Source organism: Gopherus flavomarginatus, chromosome 13, assembly GCF_025201925.1.
Source record: "Gopherus flavomarginatus isolate rGopFla2 chromosome 13, rGopFla2.mat.asm, whole genome shotgun sequence".
Lineage (NCBI taxonomy): Eukaryota > Metazoa > Chordata > Testudines > Testudinidae > Gopherus > Gopherus flavomarginatus.
Window position 1 is genome coordinate 19,851,213 of NC_066629.1, and position 22,909 is coordinate 19,874,121.

The window sequence follows — 22,909 nt, forward strand, 5'->3', positions numbered from 1 at the left end:
GCAGGAACTTATAACAACCTGACCAGGCAAGCTGCGTGTTCACCTTGTGCAGCTGGCTACTACTGTCCTGAAAACACCACCAGCTACCATGCCTACCCCTGCCCACCTGGCTTCTACTGCCCCAAAGGTGAGAAACAAGCCCTGCTCCTGGGACATGGGGTTGTAGTCCTAAACATGCCATTGGGCAGATTAAAATAGTCATGTTCTAAATGCAACAGTGGCTTCTGAGAAATGAGCTAGTTGGTCTCAGTCCAGTTATTCGTGAACAAGTATCTGGATCACACAAGTCATGAACACAACTAGCTTGAATCCCCCTTATCTGCAACCTCAGCGGAGTCCAGAAACTGACTGGGCCTTGCCGTCTGAGCTACCCCATATGCAGGGCGAGCTGAGATACACCAACAGGGGCAGTGTTCAATTATAATGTAAAAACTTGTAGCACGAATTGTATTTATGTCCTATGAATACCAGGAAAAGTTCTCTCTCTCTCTCTCTCTTCATTTCTAAGCAACAAGGTTTGCCACTGAGTTTCCTTGCCCCCGGGGTTATTATAACCCTGACCCCATGACCCAGAGCCTGGATAGCTGCCTGCCCTGCCCCCCCGGGCACTACTGTGGGAAGGAGAATTTAACGGCCGTGTCAGGGAAGTGTGATGCAGGTGAGTCCAGGTCAGTTTGGCCTCATGATCTGAAGGGTGGAGGGGTCCTATGAGGTTCCCAACTAGCCCCATGCCCTGTGTTTATGTACAGATGGCAACAAATGTGCCAGCATGTGTACACATTGCTCTTGCCCTGAGATGGCTCTTCTGTCTCTGTACACAGGGGCACTCGCACTGTAACTCATGTAGGCTTTAAAGACCTGATCCTCCTTTATGTGAAGGGCTCTTTACAGCACTCCATCTTCAATGCAAATGAGAATTCAAGCCTTGGAGTTTAGCCCAGCAGGAGCAGCACCGTGTGCATACTGGGCACGGAGAATGGTCTCCTCTTAGTAAGGCCTGAAGATTATTTGGCTGGTCCTTGCCTAAATGGGCCAGAAGTGGTGCCTTCTAGAGTCTCTCTGTGAAGCCACCTGAAGTGGCTGGATGGTATTGGTCCTTCCCACTCAGGAGACTGAAAGCAACTCTCTCTGCAGCCTTCCCAGTCCCTGCTAGTCCAGGCAATGAAGAACTGATCTTGGGGTTGTTATAGATTTTATCATTATATGCCATGGTGGTGGTACATGGTTGCACCATTACACTGTTACATGCATGTTGTATTTATCTTTATACCATGCTGGTGTTATGCTGTTGCACCATCAGCCTGTCACGTGCACAACATATTCCCTATTATACCATGGTGATGTTATACCCTGGCACCATTGGCCTGTTGCGTGCACTGTGGGATTCACTATTATACCAAGGTAATGTACCATACACCTTGTTTATCCATGCTAACTCTTTGGGCTCCACTGCTGCTGCTGTTTTCTCAGCCATGTTGTTTGTGTGTTCATTGCTCAGGCTGGTTCTGTGTATCGGCTGCATGGACCGCACAGCCCTTCGACCTGGATAATTACACCAATGCCAACTGCCTGTGTCCAGCCACTGCCACCGGAGGGAAGTGCATGGCTGGGTTCTACTGCCCTGAGGGCAGCCTTGAGCCCATTCTCTGCCCTCCAGGGTTTTACTGCCATGCATCAGGTGAGGATATAGCCATGCAAATTGGAGTTGAGGTGTCATGGGGCAGTTTGAAGGAGAAAATTTTGGTGCAAATATTTGTCTCTGTTTCCCAATGAGTTTGCTATTTCAGCAATGCCTCCAGCCACTGTACTTACACTGACTTCCCGTTAGGGAGCCCGGGGACCTACGATCTATTCCTGACTCTGCCATAGGTCACTCTGTGGCCTTGAGTGAGTCACTGAGCCTCCCGGTGGTAATAGCCAGCAATGTTCAAATCTCATAAATTTTGTCTGGATAAGCACTTGAAAGTGTCCTGAAGCTGAGCCCAATTGTCCAAGCCTCTTGGCTCTAAGAGGTCAGAGTGTCCCATCAGACACATTTCATTCTCTGCTTCCACTGGGGCTGGAGATACAGGCTTTGGTTCATTTATTCCCTGCTGTTTTTATTATTCTTTCAATACCATTTTGGTGTGTTTAACATAAGCTGTTATTAGCTTAATACTTTTTAGGGGCACAAAGCTGCTTATGACTTGTTGGGCCCTGGGGATCAGTCAGATCTCTTGTATGAGAATGGAGCTCAGCTATCTCTTCTGATGCTTCCCCTTTAGGAAGATTGGAGCCCACTGCCTTGCAGGCTGTTGACCCACGTGCTCCTGCTTCCATCTCACTGTCACAGTGTTTTGCCTCAGGTTGAGCCCCTTTGTCCTTTCCATCCCCCAGGTCTGTCTGAACCCAGCGGGAAATGTGCCGCTGGGTTTTATTGCACAGGAGGAGCAGCCAGCTCTAAACCAACTGATGGTGTTACTGGGAATATCTGCCCCCTGGGCACCTACTGCAGTGAGTATCTGGAATGCCCTGACCCCGGGGTGGGAATGCCTAGCCACAGAATGCTTAGCCTGCTGATCAGTGATTTTGCAACAAAATAGTGGAAGGCAGAGTGGACTGGTGGATAGAGCACAGCCTAGTAGTCAGAGACTTGGCTTCTATTCCTGGCTCTTCTGCTGTGTAGCCTTGAGCAAGTCCCTTCTCCTTTCTGACTCAGATTACTGATCTGTTAAATGAGGCTAGTGAACCTGAACTGCCTTTGTAAAGCACTTCAAGACCTATGGGTGAAAAGTGCTTTATAAAAGATTGACTATTATTTCTGTGTCAGTCTGGGCTCCTTCAGTCCTTGTTTCCTGAGAGCAGCAGCCTTTAGACTGTTTCATAGTCAGTTTGTTATGTTTTGTTTTTCTTCTCTCAGCTGCAGGGTCAACAATGCCCAGGCTCTGCCCACCTGGTACCTTTTCCAACCTGCTAGGGCAGAGCATGGCTTCTGAGTGCCAGCTTTGTCCCTCTGGATTTTATTGTGAAGGTTCTGGCCTCAGTGACCCCAGTGGAGAGTGCTGGGAAGGTAAGGCATGTCAGAGCAAACCGCAGCATCCAGTACAGGGCGAGAGTGATTCCAGGGGCACAGATGGGTGAGAGCCCAAAGGGAAGAGGGAACAGAGAGTAAGCATGTGTGAACTGGCCAGGAACTTGGCATAAGCAAAGGTGTTACTCACCAAGTCAGTGGTGAAAAGCCAGAGGCGGTTCCCTTTCAGTGATGGGGGATATAGACAGGAGGTTTTCAGGTATCTAAAAGGGTGTCATCAGGAGGAGGGAGAAAACTTGTTCACCTTAGCCTCCAATGATAGAACAAGAAGCAATGGGCTTAAACTGCAGCAAGGGAGATTTAGGTTGGACATTAGGAAAAAGTTCCTAACTGTCAGGGTAGTTAAACACTGGAATAAATTGCCTAGGGAAGTTGTGGAATCTCCCTCTCTGGAGATATTTAAGAGTAGGTTAGATAAATGTCTATTAGGGATGGTCTAGATAGTATTTGGTCCTGCCATGAGGGCAGGGGACTGGACTCGATGACCTCTCGAGGTCCCTTCCAGTCCTAGAGTCTATGAGTCTATGAGTCTAAGAGGTTTAGAGAACGGCTTCAGTCCAGACAAATATCCAAGAATTTGGAATCTTAGTCCACCCTTTTTCCTAGTATGTGTGACTTTATCTCTTGGCCCCCATGCAATGTACCACCTCCAAGAGATCTCTGTTCCTTACCTGGTCACAAGTCTCTTTGTGGGTGAAGGGCCTGTGGTCTCTCACCACCTTCCAGTGTCTGGGTTTCTGTTTAGGGGGCTGCCTGGTAGGCCTGATCCACCTCTAACCTGCTTTCACTGGGTAGCCAACATCTGGTCCTACATGGAAATACTACTAGAAGGGGCCTCTCTACTGGTACTTCAGAAATGAAACCAGAAGTGGTAAAGTTAGCAGCACATTTCTGAAGCCTATATAAAAAATATTTGGGTTCAAGTTTGATTCTGCATATGAGCAAAAACTACAGCTTTATCCAAACTGATTTCCCCTATCCCTATGGGGTGATCCCCACACATGGCTTGATTCTGCTGCTGTTTCAAGTAAAGATGCTCACAGATCACAGTTTCCAAATCAGATTTTTTTTGTTGTGTCCTTTTGAAACTTTAGATACATTGTAACACAATGCTGGGGATATCCAGAGCTGTGAGCCACTGTTACCGCTATGCCTCAGCATGCATGAGCTTTGCTGGAGGTTAGGCTGTGTGTCAGCTCCCTGTCACATCAGCCTGTCTTCCTCACCAGTGAAGTCCTCCCATACCTCACCTAGAAGGTAAAAATCCATGAACTCCAGCCCCCAAGCTCCTCAGAGATACTTCTCTGCAATGCACAGTCCCTACCTCTGTGCATTCACAGAAGATACTAAATTTGCTGCTCTTTTAATAGTCAATGTATTGCATTTTATTAATTTAATAGGAATAAATACACCCTTCCCTTCAAATGCAGCACTGAATTGGTTTATAGTAAAAATAAAACAAGTTTACTAACAAAGGACATATGTTAAGTGGTACCAAGCAACAGGGATACAGGTAGAAATGGTTACAAGCAAATAAAAGTGAAAACGTATATCTGAAAGACAACAACTTAATCTAGCAAGTTACAGTCTTTGTTCAAGATAGTTTCTTTCACCCACAGTCTCCTTCCAGCTTTTACTGGCTAGGATCCATCACAGAGATTAAATCACTTGGTTCCTTTATCTCCTAAAGTGAAGAATAAAAATGGATCCTCCCTCTGTTCCTTATATCCCCAAAGGGAATGTTTTCATTTTACAAGTCATGAAGGCCTTGTGGGGATTCAGTTTCCCGTGTTGCAAGTGCCATGCCAATTTTTGGTCTCTCAAATTCAGGAGCAGGATAACCTCCCACCAGATTAGCTTGATGCATTTTTTTTTGCTCTAATATATACATTGAGGTAAACTCACACAATAATTTGTCTAGGACAGACCAGATTATCACCTTTACCTACGCTAGGCTGTATGGCCTTAAACATGTTCTAGTAACATCACATAGAGGGAATGCATAACTTCACAGATAAGATTAACACACACCACCAGTATGGTGGTAGTTTTCAAATGATACCTCACACAGTATATTTTGTAGTATGTAGGATGTGACTACAGGGGTGTCTAGAGTCACAACATGGAGCCATGAACCAAGATATTCCCCTCAGGTAGCAGTGTTAGTTTATGTTGCAGCACCTCGAGAGCAGCACACTGACAGATATTGGAGAGATATTGATAATGTAGATTGTGTAACATTATTTAGCTGCTAGTGTGTGATATAATCCTGTTCTTGAGCTGGTTTGATATGCCATACAGAAGGGGGCAGTTTTTCTCATATTCATGGTGGGAGGATCGACACTGCAACATGGCCCAGCAATTTATAGATTATGACATGGGCTTTTGCGGTGTGGGCCACATCTTAAAACTGCAATTCATTTGTGCTGTCCCCCTCCTGCCCCACTACATTATCTGTGTCATGCATCACTTCTCCACCCCATTCACACTCCACTTCCCCTCCCACTGGCAATCAATGAGCATTCCTGTGGCAATGGCAACCCTGACTTTCATGACACAGTGACATTAGGGAGAGGTGCAGAGTATTTTCACCTTTTTTTAATGGGATATAGCAGCTGGAAGCAAGGAGGAGAAACCAGCACCATGTGACCAGCTAACTCCCTTGGGGACATCAGTAAATGCTCTTGTGATAGCCAGTGACTCACGCTCTGGGACCAGTGGCTTCTGACATCCCTTTTGAATATGCAGTGGTTGGAAAACTGTCTATCTTTCCAGCAGTGGTGGAATTGAGAGCAATAATAATTAAAGATCAGTAATGGATTTCTTCCTTGAATGACCAATTGGAAGCTTTTGAACTCCTCGGAGAGCCTGTTGCAGTTCTCATCTGTAAATGAGTAGACATTTAGTAGCTAATATCTCCCAGTAACTAAATTGTTTTTTCTTCCTCTGCCTTCCCTTCAGGTTACTACTGTGACAGCAGCCAAGGGCCAGTCAGTGATTTCACCCTTTACCCATGCCCTCAGGGCTTTTACTGCCCACCCGGAACACACCAGGGCACTCAATACAGCTGTCCCCCAGGTACTTTTGGTCCCAGGCAGAAGCTGAAGAGTATCCAGGAATGTCAGAGATGCCCACTTGGAAAATACTGTGAGTTTCCTGGTCTCTCCACCCCAACAGGTATGTTGCTATTCATCCTTGGGCAGTCTGAGCATTTTCTGAGTGTCTAGTGGGGGGTGTTGTTGCCTGATGATTAGATCAAAGGATTAGGAGTCAGGACTCCTGGGTTCTATTCCTTACTCTGGCATGGATTTACTTTGTGAGTTTGATCTAGTTATTCCCCTATTGGTGCCTCATTTTTCCCATCTGTAAAATTTGGGTAAGATCTACCTTGTAAAGTGCCTTGGGATATCTGGCTGAAATGAACAAGTGGCTCATCCTTTCCCTTCCTGATCAGATTATTCTAAAAAGAAGGAAGGGTTCCTTTCATTAAATAAAATTGCAAGTGTGAATGGTTGGAGAGAATGGAACTCAGATGCAGATGCTTTAACTTCTAGGATACCTGTTTGAATATCTCCAGGCTTTGTAGCTGCCCAAGATCATAGCCATTTGGTAGCCTAGTTGAAATTAGTTTATAGTTTCATTCCTTACCCTACTGGACAGGTGTCTGTGTAACAATAAATCCTTTGCTGTCTGGCTCAGCAGAGCAGCTAAAGATGGTACAAACCACTGTGACTGCATTCCTAGAGATGCGCCTTGGAGTCAGGGTGGGGAAAGTTATCACTGCTTCAACTCAAGCTTCCACTTTGTGTCTGTGTCCTGGAACTCATATTTAAATCCTCATTATTTTCATTTGGCTTCGTTTATATGTATAAATGTGTATCCTGCCTTCTAGGGGACTGCGCTGAAGGATTCTGGTGCAAGGGAGGTGCCCGAGTAAGAGACCCAATGGATGGAGTAACAGGGCTCCCATGTCCTCCTGGGCATTATTGTCTTGCAGGTACAGTGATTTATTAAGCATAATTCTTCTAAACTCCTATGAAGCATGCACTGGAATTTCCCTGCCTTGTTCCCTGCAGAGAGACAGTGGAAGTCCATCTCCCCCAGCACTGCTCCCTACAGTGGCTTAGGCTCGGAGAGTCTGGAACTGCAGTAGCTGCTAGGTCTAAGTATCTTAATATGTGTATGGCCCCATTACCAGAGTACCGGAATGTCTCATAATCTTTATTGTATTTATCATCACCTATAAGGTAAGGCAGTGCTATTATCCTCATTTTACAAATGGGGAACTGAGACAGAGAGAGACTAAATCCCAGATTTTTAAAGGTGTTTAGGTACCTAATTCTTCAGTCTGACCCTAAGTGACTTGCCTAAGGTCACACAGGAGCTTTGAGGGAAAGCAGGGACTTGAACACAAGTCCCAGGCTAGCGCCCTAACTGGCCCAGCTTCCTCTCACCTTTTCTGTAGCCTATACTCTTATGCTATCCCATAGTCACTTCATAAACTTCAGCTGGATAAAGCTGTGTTGGGCTTGCTCTGCTCCTGCATCAGGCGTAGCCAATTGAATGTCTATGACCAGTTCACTCTGACTTCAATGCCCATCTGTGTGGTCTGCTGCCTTGTCCCCATGTTGATACTGAGTAGAGTCTGAAGCACTTTATCTAATCAGGAACACCCACTCCATCTCTGTGCCCACATGGCACCTGGTCCAGCAACGAAGGGAATAAGAATCTGTGGGGATGCCAGCCTTGTCCTGGAGGACATTACTGCAATAGCACTGGACTAGTAGCACCATCAGGACACTGCAGCCCAGGGTAGGTACAGCACAGCACACCTTTCCCTTCTGAAACTATAATGAGGGACAGCAGCAGCCATCTCTTGGAATGAGCTTAGGGCTGTGAGCTAGGATGTCCTGGATTCTGATTCTCAGGTCTGACATGAATTAACCATAACTCCTCACTTGAAGGGACCACACTCTCTTGGACCCTGGATGGGAACAGCTGTCTGCAGTCAGTGTGCCTTTGTTGTCAACACAGGGCCTGGGATCTGCAGAAATGCTCCCTCCCTAGGTATAAAGAGGATCCCCCAGCCTTGTGTGTTGAGCGCTCGACATTCCTCACACTCACTGCTCAGTCAGTTATCCACCTGTGTCCTTAGGGGGATTGTTTCTTTGACTTGAGGTTGTTGGTGTTTGATGGCTCTTGTTTCTGCTCTTGCAACTTCAGGTTTTACTGCATTGCTGGGGCCAGAACACCGACACCCACCGATGGCCTCTCAGGAGCTCCATGCCCCATGGGACACTCCTGTCCCCTGGGAACCAAGAATCCCATCCTGTGCTCCCCTGGCACTTACATGCCACAGACACATGGAGAAGAGTGCTACACCTGCCCAGAGGGTAAATACTGTGTCCCTCCTCAGAAGCCACAATTTTGTCCTAAAGGTGAGTCGTACGTTCACTAAATGCCTAGTTTGTTCCATGCTTTCCAAAGACTTTCTTTAAGCCCCTGTATGCAAGAGAGACCTTGAGCCATGGAAAATCAACCAAGGCATGAGTCCTGTCTCTGTTCCCTCAGCTTCATACTCAGTCCAACAATTTCAGCCCAAGCGACCCTAGTGAGTCTATAAAACCATGTGGATCCCATTGCTGAGATCTCAGTTACTGATTCGTCGTCTTTAGGTCTCTCTCCCATCCATAAATATGACCGTGCTCTTCTTTCAGGCTTCTTCTGTCCCAAAGAAACAGGTCTTGACTGGCAGCCTTGCCCACCAGGGACCTACAGCCCCGAGCAAGGGCTGGAGAGCAGCACTGGGTGCAGAGCTTGTGATGGAGGGAAGTACTGTCTGTACCGTAATGCAACAGAAGTGACTGGAGAGTGCTGGGAAGGCTACTACTGTGCACAGGCATCAGACAGGCCCAACCCAGAGGCCAGGCTCCAAGGTGCTGTCTTTTTCCTTTGCTAAAACAACGTTGATTTTTGTCTAGTGGCCCTGTGGTAATGCCCACTTCAGAGTCGAGCCCTTGGGCCTACTTCTTGTCAGGCTCATGGTTCAGCCACTTGTTTAGATTTCCCCTTTCTGGCCCCATTCATAAGCCTCTTTTGCTGTTTGAACCCCAAATGTATGAATTGTGAGTAAATGACTCAGAAGCTGAACTAGCCTGTCCTCAGCAGCAGAGAGCAATAGTTAGAAGAGGAGCCTGAAGGTCAGGACTCCTGGGTTCCAAGTCTTGTTTCCCAGTTCCAATGACTAGACACTCTATACCTGATTTAGGAATAGAGCACAGATATCCTGCCTCTCAGTCCCCTGCTCATCATTAGATCACACTCACTCCCTGAGTTAGCAACAGAACTGCAAAGTTCAGATTCCCACTCATATTTTCTAGATATGAGGCCACAATGGCCAAATGACCTTGTGTGGTAGCTCAGCATTGTCCCAAGTGGGAGGGAATTAAGGAGTTGTGGAAAATCTACAGATGAATTGCTGCTGGCTTGAATAGACCATGGCTATTATAAGATCAATGAATGCCTTTTATATGCATTTCCATCCATAACCTTTAATCAGCAGAACGCCTTTCTCGCTTGTGGATTGCAGGTCAGGCTGGCCCTTGTCCTCCGGGCCACTACTGTCCAAAGGGCACTGCTGTCCCCAAGCATTGTCCTGTGGGAACCTTCAGCACAAGGATCAAATTGAGCTCAGAGGTAGGAAAACGCACAGGGTGAACTAGCAATGGTGCTTGTGCACTTAGAGAGCTGAACTCCGCCTAGTGCTTCTCTGCCTGAGAAGACATATGACGACTGTTTAAATGCTTATAATCCCCTGAATCCTTCCTTAGAAGAACACGGAAAAAGTAATATCCCAGAGTTGGAGTCTGAGGCTATCAAAGCACTTTACTGAGCCTCTCAGCATCCCTATGAGATGGGAAAGTTACTGCCATTGCCACAGATGAGGAACTTAAGCTCAGCGAGATGAGATGACTTGCCTGAGGTCCCACAGTGAATCAGTGGCAATGGCAGGATTCATATAAATCATAGGACCAGAAGGGACCTCGAAAGGTCATCTAGTCCAGTACCCTGCACTCATCGCAGGACTGTGTATTGTCTAGAACATCCCTGACAGGTGTTTGTTTAACCTGCTCTTAAAAGTCTCTAATGATGGAGATTCCACAACCTCCCTGGGCAATTTATTCCAGTGCTTAACCACCCTGACAGTTAGGAAGCTTTTCCTAAAGTTCAACCTAAACTGCCCTTGCTGCAATTTAAGCCCATTGCTTCTTGTCCTATCCTCAGAGGTTAAGGAGAACAATTTTTCTCCCACCTCCTAGTAACAACCTTTTATGTACTTGAAAACTGTCATCATGTCCACTCTGAGTCTTCTCTTCTCCAGACACAACAAACCCAGCTTTTTTCAATCTTCCCTCATAGGTCATTTTTTCTAGACCTTTAATCACTTTTTTGGCTCTTCTCTGGACTTTCTCCAGTTTGTCCACGTCTTTCCTGAAATGTTGTGCCCAGAGCTGGACACAATACTCCAGTTGAGGCCTAATCAGTGTGCAGTAAAGTGGAAGAATTACTTCTCATGTCTTGCTTACAACACTCCTGGTGATACATTCCTGAATATTTGCTTTTTTTGCAGCAGTGTTACACTCCTATTTAGATGGTGATCCACTATGACCCCCAGATCCCTTTATGCAGTGTTCCTTCCTTCCAGAAGTGAGAATGTGGATGTTCCCATTGATTTCTCACAGACCCAGTGCTCCCCCTGTCTACCTGGACATTACTGCAACTCCACTGGCCTCCAGACCCCTACAGGGCAATGCAGAGAAGGGTTCTACTGCACACTGGGGTCCACCGTTGCCAATGTTCCCATCCTGGACAAGACCGGAGGCCCCTGTCCCACAGGTAGATTGTTTGCAGCTCTTGGTTCACATCAAGCTAACTGGTGAATAGTAACTAACTTGTTGAGTAAGAATTATCCAAGCAAATTCCACAGGAGACTCTGGGAGTTCAGCAGATCAAGAAGAGAACTCCTAGCAGGCTGCAAGGAGCTCTGAGACATCACTATTCTTAGAGTTTCTCAAAACCTGAGGGTTTTGTGCATTGCCTGTTTCAGTATATGGTAAGTCACGGGTAGAATTTGCCCCCTAGTTCTGACCTTGAAAGAGTTTGCCGATTCTGCCTTATTCCTTCTTTTTCAGGACATTTTTGCCCCAGGGGCACATCCATTCCATTGGCTTGTCCAGCAGGGTCATATAACCCTCTACAAAGGCAAGCCAGCTGCCTTCTCTGTGCTAGAGGGTAAGAATGAGAGAGTGCTCATTACTGTGTGCAATATAAATAAAGGACCATTGCCGTAATTATGGGTTCCCAGCAACCTTTCAGCAGTACAATATGTGGCAGACCAGAATGACTTGCCCTCCCACTGAAGTGCACCCATCTCTGAAAAGGAGCACAGCAACTGTAACAGCTGCCTAGCAACACTACACAAATGATTAGCAGTGGAAATTAGGTGAGCTAATTTCCTGTAGAGTGGTAGGATTTAGAGCAGAAGGTAACTGAAACTGGCTGCTGGCCAGAAAACCACCAGTACCACCAATGGTTGCGCCAACAAAAAAAATAATTGAAAAGTCCATGGCCCTAGGTGATGAAGGACTTCACTTTCATGTTTCTTCCAATAAACAATGTCTGCTAGCACCATGCTGAGATATTGGTCTATTCCTGTCCCAGGGTGCCACCCATACCACTTCTTGCTGCACCTGGCTTGTCCTTGGAGGACTCCCATCCAAGTAATGACCAGGTTTGGCCTTGCTTAACATTTCGGACCTGATGAAATCACAGCCCTAGTGTAGTATGGCTGAAGCGAAGACTATTATGTTCCTATGCCTTTGGCAATTATGCCATTGTAGTCAGTACACTTCATGCATTCAGGATGAGGAAACACTTAAGAGAAGGTATTTATATTCATGAGCAGGTCTGCTATATTACCCATTCAGTACAGTGCACATGCACAAGGACAAGCCATTCACTTCACAGAGTCATCAGTGTGCGTATGGATGAAGTGTTGGCCTAAGAGTTTTAACTTTCCTCCTCTGTTCTTTCCTCTTATGGGTGCAGGTTCTTCTGTCCTAAGAATTCCTCTTCTCTTGCTGGGAGTGAATGTCCAGCTGGCCATTACTGCCCCCCTGGTACAGCTTCAGCGACTCAATACCCATGCCCCAGGGGGACTTACAACCCACAGATCGGCAGCAGTCATGTTTCTCACTGTATCCCTTGTGATCCAGGTAGGATCCTAATCAACATCACCCTGAATGGCATTGGAACAATGTGTGCAAGTGAGTTTCAAAAATGCTTGAACTTCAGCCGTGGTTTGAGTGGCTCAGGGGATTGATAATGGGTTATGAAGCTCTTTGCCATTAGGTCACTTGTTGAAGTTTGAGACAGAGCCACGCTCAGCTGCATGGAGAACTGGACTGAATGTGAGGAAGCCACACCCTTAAAAATGACCAGCCTAGGAAAGACCCATTTACTCGGATGTCCTGTCTCCAGTAGTGACCAATGCCAAATACTTCAGAGGGAGGCATTACCTTTTTGCCCAATAGTGGACCTTTATGTACAATGCTAATATATGGAAGGGGGAACTTTGTCATTAATTTATAATCCATTTACACAGAAGCATATATGTGCCTGGTGCTTTACATGCCTAGAAAATGACAAAGGGAATTTACAATTTAGTTAGTCTGATCACTAGACCTCATCTGCTGACTGACTTATGGCCTGAGTCATGAAGGCTGATATCCCTTAAAGCTTTTGAACCTCACTTTAATGCGGTTGCTTTTCTTATTTGTATAAATATCCAACACTTTCTTTTAAATACCCCCTGTTACCATTTGCTAATACTGATTCCAATGCACTGCTCTTTCAGGTCATTACTGTGCATTCGCAGGACAGTCACATGTCACAGGACCTTGTTCAGCTGGGTATTACTGCAGTGCAGGGATTGCCACCCCAACACCTACCAGGGGTCTGGTGGGGAACATATGCCCGGTGGGAAATTACTGCCCTAAGGGATCTGCTCTTCCACATCCGTGCCCTCTTGGTTATTATAGCAATTCTACCCGGAATACTGAGATGGGAGACTGCCTCCTCTGTGATGCAGGTACAGTAATGGGAGATGGAGCAAGGAGGTTCTAACCAGACTATTGCATTCATGAAGCCCTCTGAGAAACTGGGCGGCATTAAAGCATGTAACAGTGGGTGACTGCTCTTTCAGGGATACGTAGGTAAAAAGGAGCACAGAGAGGATAAAGTCTCCCACTTCTCACCCCAGGAGAAGGTCTTTCTGGTGTTTTGCAGTGTCAGAGGCTGACTCTCTCTTTCCCCCACAGAATGGTTTGGGTTGGAGTGTGTTGGTAGTGCAATACATGCTATCTCTCTAGGCATGTGAGGTATGTTCTGTGTTAGAGCTATTCTGAAAGGAAACATCTCCTTTAATATGTATGTGGGTATAGCCAGACCTCTTGGTTTTTATCATTTACTCTTCGGTTTTCACCTGCTGCTATCCATCAGTCTGTCAGCCCAACACCATAGACATGCTTTCATGCCTCCTCTCTCTTTCAGGGTATTTCTGCAATGGAACTGGACTCATATCTCCTGCTGGTGTCTGTGAAGCTGGGTTCTATTGCACCAGAGGAGCTGTTTCTCCTAGACCTTCCATAGTAAGCTGTGTCTGGGTTATAAACGTTGTGAAACCCAGAATTTGTGGATGTAGAGAACCAAATGTCTATGTCAGGGGTCGGAAACCTCTCAGAAGTGGTGTGTCGAGTCTTCATTTATTCACTCTAATTTAAGATTTTGCTTGCCAGTAATACATTTTAATGTTTTTAGAAGGTTTCTTTCTATAAGTCTATAATATATAACTAAACTATTGTTATATGTAAAGTAAATAAGAGTTTTTAAATGTTTAAGAAGCTTCATTTAAAATTAAATTAAAATGCAGAGCCCCTGGACCTGTGGCCAGGATCCGGGCAGTGTGAGTGCCACTGAAAATCAGTTTGCATGCCACCTTCAGCATGCGTGTCGTAGGTTGCCTACCCCTGTCTATATGGTTCTTCTCTTCCTGACATACAAGTCCCATCACCCATTGCCTGCTGGGGGCATTAGGCATCCATATTTGCAATTCAGACATGAAACCCTCTCCCCTTGATTTGTTCTTGACATTGACTGCTTGTTCCGTCAGCCCTAACATCAGTACCATGTCCAAAAGCTACTGTGTGATGGGAAGAATTCTATGTCAGACAAATTTGTCTCTGTATTTCTGAGACTGTTTGCATAATTTCCTTTCCCTGACATATGCATCTTGTTTGTTAAGGCTGAAGGAGTCTAGAGACACCAAACATACCAAACCTCTTCTCTATTCTAGGTGTAAAACATGTCCATAATAGTTCAGACTTTTCATATCCATGCTACCTCATTCCCATTCGTCCTCTTATGATATGTGGACAGAGATGAGTGAATAAAAAAATTACCTTTCATTCCCAAGAATCCTAGAACATTGCAAACTATGAACAGCAGTTATACACCCAAAGCTGACATATATCCTCCTCTGGGGTGGAATTCATGATCCTCTTACCAGCACACAGCAGCACTACACAACGTGAGAAGTGAAAAAGAATGCCATTTCCAACTGGCATTACAGAGGTCCACAGAACGTGAATGTGTCCAGGACACTGCATCTATTGACATGGCTCTTACACAAAATGCCTTGTGAACTTAAAAACTGCAGGGGCTCAGAATCTTGTTTTCATGTCTCAGTACCTTTCCCCTACCCCAGCAGCGCAGCACCAGGCTGACTCTGAAAGACAGGGAGGACTACCTACCAAATTAACAGCAACACTTCTTACAGCAAACCTGGGTTTTCCTTGGCAGCCTCTCAAGCAGCTCCCCTGCCCATTTTTAATAGAATATCAGGGTTGGAAGGGACCTCAGGAGGTCATCTAGTCCAACCTCCTACTCAGAGCAAGACCAATCCCCAGATAGATTTTTGCCCCAGATCCCTAAATGGCCCCTCAAGGATTGAATTCACAACCCTGGGTTTAGCAGGCCACTGTGCAAACCACTGAGCTATGACGGGATTACAGCAGGAGGGATTGGCCAGAGGTGAATGATGAACAAAGCATTTTCCATCACTTTGTCAGTCCTCCCCATTAGGATTTGATGTGTTCTTGCTGCAAGATACATTTCTTCTGAAGTTGCAGATAGGCCCAGATCCACACAGGTATTTAGTATCTTAACTTCCATTGAAATCAGTGGAAGTTAGGAGACTAAAGACATTTGAGGATCTCTGGGCCACAGTGAGATTAGTGGGAACATCTTTTGTAACAGATGTAGAGAAAGTGGATAAGGAAAAGTTATTTACTTATTCCCATAATACAAGAACTAGGGGTCACCAAATGAGATTAATAGGTAGTAGGTTTAAAACAAATAAAAGGAAGTTCTTCTTCACGCAGTGCACAGTCAACTTGTGGAACTCCTTACCTGAGGAGGTTAGGAAGGGTGGGACCATAACAATGTTTAAAAGGGAACTGGATAAATTCGTGGTGGCTAGGTCCATAAATGGCTATTAGCCAGGAAGGGTAAATAATGGTGTCCCTAGACTCTGTTCATCGGAGGATGGAGATGGATGGCAGGAGAGAGATCACTTGATCATTGCCTGTTAGCTTCACTCCCTCTGGGGCACCTGACATTGGCCACTGTCGGTAGACAGATACTGGGCTAGATGGACCTTTGGTCTGACCCGGTACTGCCGTTCTTATGTTCTTATGTTCTTAACAATGGCACTTTGTCTTCACAGACCACAAGCAGTGGCGGGCCATGTCCCCCAGGACACTACTGCACAGTGGGGAGCAGCAGAGCACAGCCATGCCCTGCAGGGAGCTACAGCCCATTCTGGGGCATGGTGCTGTGTTTGGAGTGCCCAGAAGGCTTTTACTGTAAGGCTGGTTCCAGCAATTACACAGACTGTCCTGCAGGTAAGTGCAGCTGCAGTTACGTCATAGGGAATGTGAGGAACAGTGTCATAAGGGCACTAGCAGCTCTTTGTAAGGCTCAGCACGAAGATAAAGTGCTGTTGGCTTCACTGAATACTTCCACCTTGGCTGGAAGTCCTGTATAGTACTGATGAGTCACACCATGGACTGATTGACATATCCTGGGACCAGTTCTTTTGGGGAAACTGATGGAGAGGGCACCTCAGCACTCTTGCCAACAATTTGAGACATTGCAAGCATCTCTTAACTGTTAGGGAAACTGTTATCTCCTTCCTAGGACATTACTGCCCAAGGAATACGGAGTTTGCCACACAGTATCCCTGTCCACCAGGAACCTACAGTGAGCAGTTAAACACGAGGGATGCCTCCAAGTGCCAGCTGTGTCCCCCTGGAAAAGTCTGCTCCAAATCAGGCTTGACGAGTCCTGATGGACCATGCACACCTGGATGGTTTTGTCCACCCGGATCGGCATCAAGCGAGCCAATATCCCTAGGTAATCACTCTCTGGCACTGAAAGAAGCAGTGGAACTTTATTATTATTATTAGATGTGGTGATATTACAGAAGCATCAAGAAGTCACAGTTGAAGAAAAGGGCCCACGAGGTGTCTTTTTGCAGTGCTGGTAAAAGACAGAGTGAAGAGAGGAAAAGATGCTGCCACATGCAGTAACGTTAAATGAAACAAGAACCCTTGTTTGTGGTGGGGATGTGTGTTTGCAATGGGTCTGTGATCTTGGCAGAAGTAGATCACTTCCCTGGGAAGAGGCTGGGTGGGTATTTCCGTTGTGGGAAGACATGCACAGGGAGGAATTTTCACCCATCTGGTGCATTTCACATACTGTGGTGGTGAAGGTCATGTGCTGTCAGTACCTAGCGAGAAGGAGAGGTTGGGACATGACAGTGAGTCTCTTTCTGCTGCTGTATGTTCCTTTGCCTCTCTCAAGTTCCGTCCTTTCCATTAGCAGGGTCAGAAGTTTCACCTCGTGGGTCCTTCAGGCTATGCCAAGCAGGAACATTTTGTCCTGGTGGTTCATCCCTTCCTATTCCCTGTACCCCAGGTAGGAGAGGATATATTATTTTTTGCCAGAGACAAAATTTTTGACACAAACCCTTCCCCACCCTGCCAAACTCTGCTGACTGTCCCAGTTTTGTGCTGTCACTGCTAGACTGCTACTGTCTCCCATTGATTGTTGCTTCGATGGCCTGTATGCAATGACATTGCAGCTCAAATGCTTTGGGATTCTAGTGGGACAAGCACAGAGACATGGAGCCTGAATGAGGGTCTCCCTTCTGTTCCCTGTTCTAGGCTCATACTGTGCATCTGCAGAGCTGGCTGCGCCATCTGGTCCCTGTGATGCTGGCTTTTACTGCATTGGGGGGTCCACGCTCCCCAACCCAACAGATGGGGCAGTGGGAAATATTTGTCCTCCAGGCTACGTGTGTCCCCAAGGAAGTTCTTCTCCATCTCCATGTCCCCCAGGTAGATCAGACAGCAGCTGCTGGGTGCCCTTCTTTCTTTTGCCTGATGCCTCATGGGATGAGTTCCTGACATTGTTTTAAAGCCCCTTGCTGTGTGGCACTGAAGCATACCCCAACAGTGCCTAAGGGGCAGCTTCTGTCAGCACGGGATCTTAGCTTTCACTCTGAGGCTGTTAAATGAGGAGCAATGGGGTGTTGAAACATTTAAAATCCTCCATTTCAGTTCCGTTCCCTACAAACGATGGGAACTGGTCTTTCACATCTTCATTGAAATGCATAAGGATTATGGCAAAGGGAGGGGGAAAGAGGAACACTTTTTGGATTGCTAATTTCCTGGTATTGGCATGTAGATACTGTAAACCAGAGCTACTCTGCCTTAGGTAGGACCAGAATGGATATGAACTACCCAGCAACTAGCTCTCAAATGCCACCTCCCAAACCATCACATCACAGTGAAGACTGGGACTGCACTATCTGTGAGATCCACCACAGCCAGTGTTCATACACTATTCGCTTCAGCATCTCCTGGCCAGAGAGGCTGGGACTAGACTTGCTGAGAGCTCTCCTTCCAGCTTTTCAGCGCTCCTCCCACAGGGATATCCAGGCATGTCCAGGATGCTGGGAGAAAGTTAGTATGGATTTTTTTTTCTTTTCTAGGCTCTTTTTTGGCCCATCAGGGTGGCCAATCAGCACAAGATTGCCAGCCCTGTTTAGCAGGATGGTTCTGCTCCCACCGAGGTCAAAGTACACCAGAGGGGAGATGTAAGGAAGGCTGGTTTTGCCCAGAGGGGTCTGTATCAGGCCTTAATCCAGGTAGGAAAGTTCTAGGATGACCCTTCTCATAGAGAAATGAGTGAAAGTAGCAATAACAGAAATGTTCCCAAATTGCTAGTTACTATGAGGTATGTTCCTTTAAGAGCTGCACCCAGCTTAGCCAAACAGGGGAGCTGTGAACAGTTCTGATAAAGCCACCTAAGTTCTATCACCAGTTATTGAGCTGAGCTGGAGGTGAATCTGTATGGTTGTCCAGTTTGTTCATTGTTATTTCTATTGTGGTAGCACTTTGCAGCCCCAGTTGTGGACCAGGACCCCTTTGTGCTAGATGCCTGACAAACCAGAACAAAGAGGCAGTCCTGACCCCTCAAAGACCTTACCCTACCCATGGCTATAATTATGCAAATATTATCCCTTTGTGTTCTTGGACTGGAAAAAATGAAACAGAGGAAATCCCTGAAGAATCCATATCAAGTTTTTCATAAGGCCCATTGTGGGTCAAGACGGGCTTTGGGAGCTTTAGGGCAGTGGCTCTCAAACTTTTTTACTGGTGACCTCTTTCACATAGCAAGCCTCTGAGTGTGATTCCCCCACCCCGAGAAAAATATTAAAAAAGTGTTTTTTTAATTTAACACCATTATAAATGCTGGCAGCAAAACAGGGTTTGGGGTGGAGGCTAACAGCTCGTGACCCCCCATGTAATAACTTCATGACCCCCTGAGGGGTCCTGACCACCAATTCAAGAACCCCTGCTTTCAGGTATACTCCACACCCAGTGAAGTCAGAGGAGGAATTTCAATGGCCCCTGGAGTTGTTCCTTACTGAGCCCCTTGTAGGCCTCCAGCCTGGCTGGATGCATCTGATAAAGCTGTTAACATACCCCAGTTTTTCTTCAGTTCCTTATGAAATATTCATGGTATTAAATCTGTGAGTTCTTTCCCTTTGACACTGTCCCTTAGTACAGCTGGCCATTACAGCTCTAAACAGCAGCACTCAGGAGTTATGCACAGTCTCAACATTAATCCAATCCATTCTCTTCTTTATAGATTATATATGTCCTGTTGGTCACTATTGCCCAGCAGGCAGCCCAGAGCCCAAACCCTGTCCCTCTGGCAAATACCAGGACCAGACTGGTCAAAGCCTGTGCAAGACGTGCCCAGCAGGAAGGTAAGTGGAATGCATTTAGCCTGCTCCAGTATCCTGGTTCTTCTACTGGGAATTAGCATATGAATTCCCCTCTTGATGATTTGCCTTGGGCTTCTCTGTTATATCCTTTGATATACATGGCTGGTCTTCTTGATCATGTCCTTGTATCTCCTTCCTTCTCATTATATCAATTTCTGTATTGTAAGCCCTTCATCACAGAGTTGTCATCCTGTAGACATGTCTCCAAAGAGGTGCAAAATGCTCCCAAAGATAATAGCTTCCCCCAGACAGGTTTCATCTGAGTCCATCATTTGTTTCCTGAGGAGCATTCCACATTGCCTTGTCTTGCAGTCACAGACTACAAGTGTTGCATGGAGAATGGCCCTTCTTTATCCTGGCAGAATTGTGGGCTGTGACAGGTTAATTTCAATTTGGCCTTTTATTGGTAGGTTCTGTGGCCCAGAAGTCCAAATCCAAGATCACAAGGAGACCTTTTCACATGGAACGATCAAGCCAGCAGATTGCCCGGCTGGATACTACTGCCTCTCAGGAACTAAAGCTGCCAAGCAGTACCCATGCCCCGAGGGCACCTTCAGTAACCAGACTGGGCTGAGCAATTCCAAGGACTGCAGACCTTGCCCTGGGGGAAAATTCTGTGCAGATGCAGGTAAGGAGCAGACAGGTGGAGATTAGCTTCCCTGTTCAGGCTGGGAAGATCCTGCATTTTGTCTTGGAAGGTCCAATTGAATTGGAACTAAGACAGTAGGTCTTGATTTCATGCATGAGAGAGAAACCTCAACAGGGAATGTGACCTTAGAAACTAACCCCCTGATTAGCTCGTTTGAACTGGGACACCTGTTTGCACATTGAATATACTTACCCTTCTTTAGTCACTGTCCTGCACTGTTGTGTTGTGATGCTGTGTCCTGGTAAATGACTGTTGTTCTTCACCCCAGAAGTGGCCACATTTCAGCAGTGGGTGAAGCCATCTCTGCACAGTCTTTTGGGAGATTTTTGGAGATGAAAAGTGCTCTAGATATAGATGATCCCAATGTCATTATAAAACCTTCATCTCTGCAAGCTAGACAGAGATGGGCAAAGACAAAGATGGTTTTGGATTGGCCAAACCCAGTTGGTGAAGGATTACAAATCCTGAACCAGAGGTGGTTTGGATCTTGGATTAATTTATCCTGTATTCTCTCTCCTTGATAAGGTGGATGTTAGGTTCTTTGTTAGCCCCATCTCTAAATGCCTCTGTGGATAAATCACCATGTGGGGTAGGAGCAGGAGAGTGCTGCATGGGGCATTAGACACTGAATTAATCTAGATGCCATGGCTTGGCCATTTTTTGCAGCCCTGAGCTTGTGAACTACATAACGCCTCTGCTTTTTTTGTTTTTATCCTCCTCTACACCAGGTCTCTTGACCCCGAGTGGCCCTTGTTTGCCCAGGTATTACTGCATTTTGAAGGCACGTGTACCTAATCCTGTTAAAGATGAAACTGGAGACTTGTGCCCAGCAGGACACTTCTGCCCACTGGGTAGCAGCAGCCCAGTGCCATGTCCCACTGGTACCTTTCTACCCCAATCTGGGATGGCATCCCACAATGCTTGTCTGCCCTGCCCTGGGGGAAAGTTCTGCCAAGGAGAAGGGTTGACCAGCGTTTCAGGTGAGTAGTACACATCATGGATGTGTATGTATGAGATTCATGCCATTGTTTTTATTCCACAGCATCACCAATTGGTAGCTAACCTAGGGATGGGTCTGGCTGTCATTGGCCCATTACAATTTGTGGGGCACCAAGATGCTGGGGAGAGTGAAGTTCTGAATCCTGTTCCAGCTTGGATCAAATGGGAACTAAACTTGCAAGATCCCCAAACAGACTAAAAGCTGGAAGAGACAGAAATCTCAAAAATCCTTGTGAATTTAATAGCTGGATTTCTAGACCAAAACCCTCTAGACAAGACCAGCTAAGCCACCAACCCACTGACAGTTCTGAGATTCACGTTTCTTAGTCTTGCTCCTGAAATTCTCTGCTTTGCAGGAACCTGTCATGATGGCTATTACTGTGATATGAAATCCACACGGCCAGACCAGAAACGCTGTCCACCTGGATCATACTGCCCCAAAGGCACGGAGTCCCCAATCCCATGTGCTGCTGGAAGCCTCAACCCACACGATGGGAAATGGCACTCAACAGACTGTCAGCCCTGCCCGGCCGGATATTTCTGCAGTGGTATGAGTCTTCATCAGTGTTGTTTGGTGTTTGGGGAAGAGGAGGTGGAGTAGCAGGCAAGTGAGAGTAGATGCTCTTCCCAGGTTCATTTCCTGTAGATTTGCCTTAACAGACATTCCAGGATCTATCCTGTTATAACTGCAAATAATCACATTAGATCATTAGCCCATTTTCTTTGACCAGTGTAGGAAGGTTCTCTGTAGGGTATATGTCCAACCTAGTTTGACATGTCTCAAGTGATATGTCTTCCAACACTTCCCTTGGGTGTCTCTTCCAGGCTCAGACATTTCACCATTCAGAAGGGTTTCTTGGTATAATATTGGTTTCCTTGGCTCAGCTTCATCCAGTTTCTCTTTTCTACCACCTTGGGCCAGTCACACTTCCTCTGCCCCCTTGGGGTTTAAACCCCGTAAAAAGCTGCTGACACTTGTTACCACGTTGCCCACATGGTCAGTGCCAGAGTCATGAATGAAATGTGTGGGTGTGCCTCAGTAAATTGAGGTACCATAGGAACTTCTTAATATCATAAATAAAGACCCAACAGAAAGACAAAGGCAATGTATGGTCTTGATGCCAGAGATGTCTTCCCCATACTCCAGAGACATGAAATAGCCTGGCGAGCAGGTGTTTGACACTGATTAGCAGCCATGATCTACTGTAAGTGAAGGATCATATTACTGCTCTGAGATAGCTGCTACTGTTCAGGTGGTAAGTGGCTTCTGTCTGTCTACCCAGGCATTTATTTGACCCCTATCACTGTAATATCTGAGCACCTCACAAGCATTAACTCACTCACCCTCCTGCACCTGGCCTGCAAGATAGAGCAGGATTACTGTTCCCATTTCACAGATAGGAACCAGAGGTGAAGTGGCTTGCCCAAGTTCACACAGGGAATTTGTGGGAGAGCAGGAAATGAAACTCAAACCTCCTAGATCCCAACTCAGAGCTGTACCCGAACCCCATGCTTCCTCAGGACAGTTACTGCATAGCAGAGCTCTGCTTTGATTGGTGCAGTGACTGGCTTGCCTGGGTGATGCAGTAATAAGCGTCTGTCTTTCTGAGGCTGGATTTTCACTGTGGAGAACATTTGTTTCCTGATTTGAACTGGGCGTGTGATGAGGCCATGCACCTGTGGGAGAGGATGGGAACCAAAAGGGTCTTCTGCC

The 22,909-nt window shown here is 46.3% G+C and overlaps 2 protein-coding genes across 2 annotated transcripts; both read left to right on the forward strand.

Moving 5' to 3' along the window:
- Positions 1 to 2,417: 2,417 nt before the first annotated feature.
- Positions 2,418 to 16,025, forward strand: LOC127033571 (laminin subunit alpha-5-like). Its single transcript, XM_050921497.1, has 12 exons — positions 2,418 to 2,493; positions 2,900 to 3,049; positions 6,032 to 6,247; positions 6,963 to 7,067; positions 7,738 to 7,882; positions 8,294 to 8,508; positions 8,788 to 8,916; positions 9,660 to 9,766; positions 11,263 to 11,362; positions 12,179 to 12,345; positions 13,682 to 13,779; positions 15,915 to 16,025. Coding segments are annotated over exons 2-12 (1,419 nt in total). The 5' UTR covers positions 2,418 to 2,493; positions 2,900 to 2,913; the 3' UTR covers positions 15,916 to 16,025.
- On the forward strand, positions 16,017 to 21,584 carry LOC127033572 (signal peptide, CUB and EGF-like domain-containing protein 3). The gene is made up of 7 exons (XM_050921498.1): positions 16,017 to 16,092; positions 17,416 to 17,589; positions 18,246 to 18,401; positions 19,409 to 19,529; positions 19,958 to 20,175; positions 20,925 to 20,983; positions 21,552 to 21,584. Exons 1-7 carry the CDS (start codon positions 16,017 to 16,019, stop codon positions 21,582 to 21,584), a joined length of 837 nt encoding a protein of 278 aa, XP_050777455.1.
- Positions 21,585 to 22,909: the final 1,325 nt, after the last annotated feature.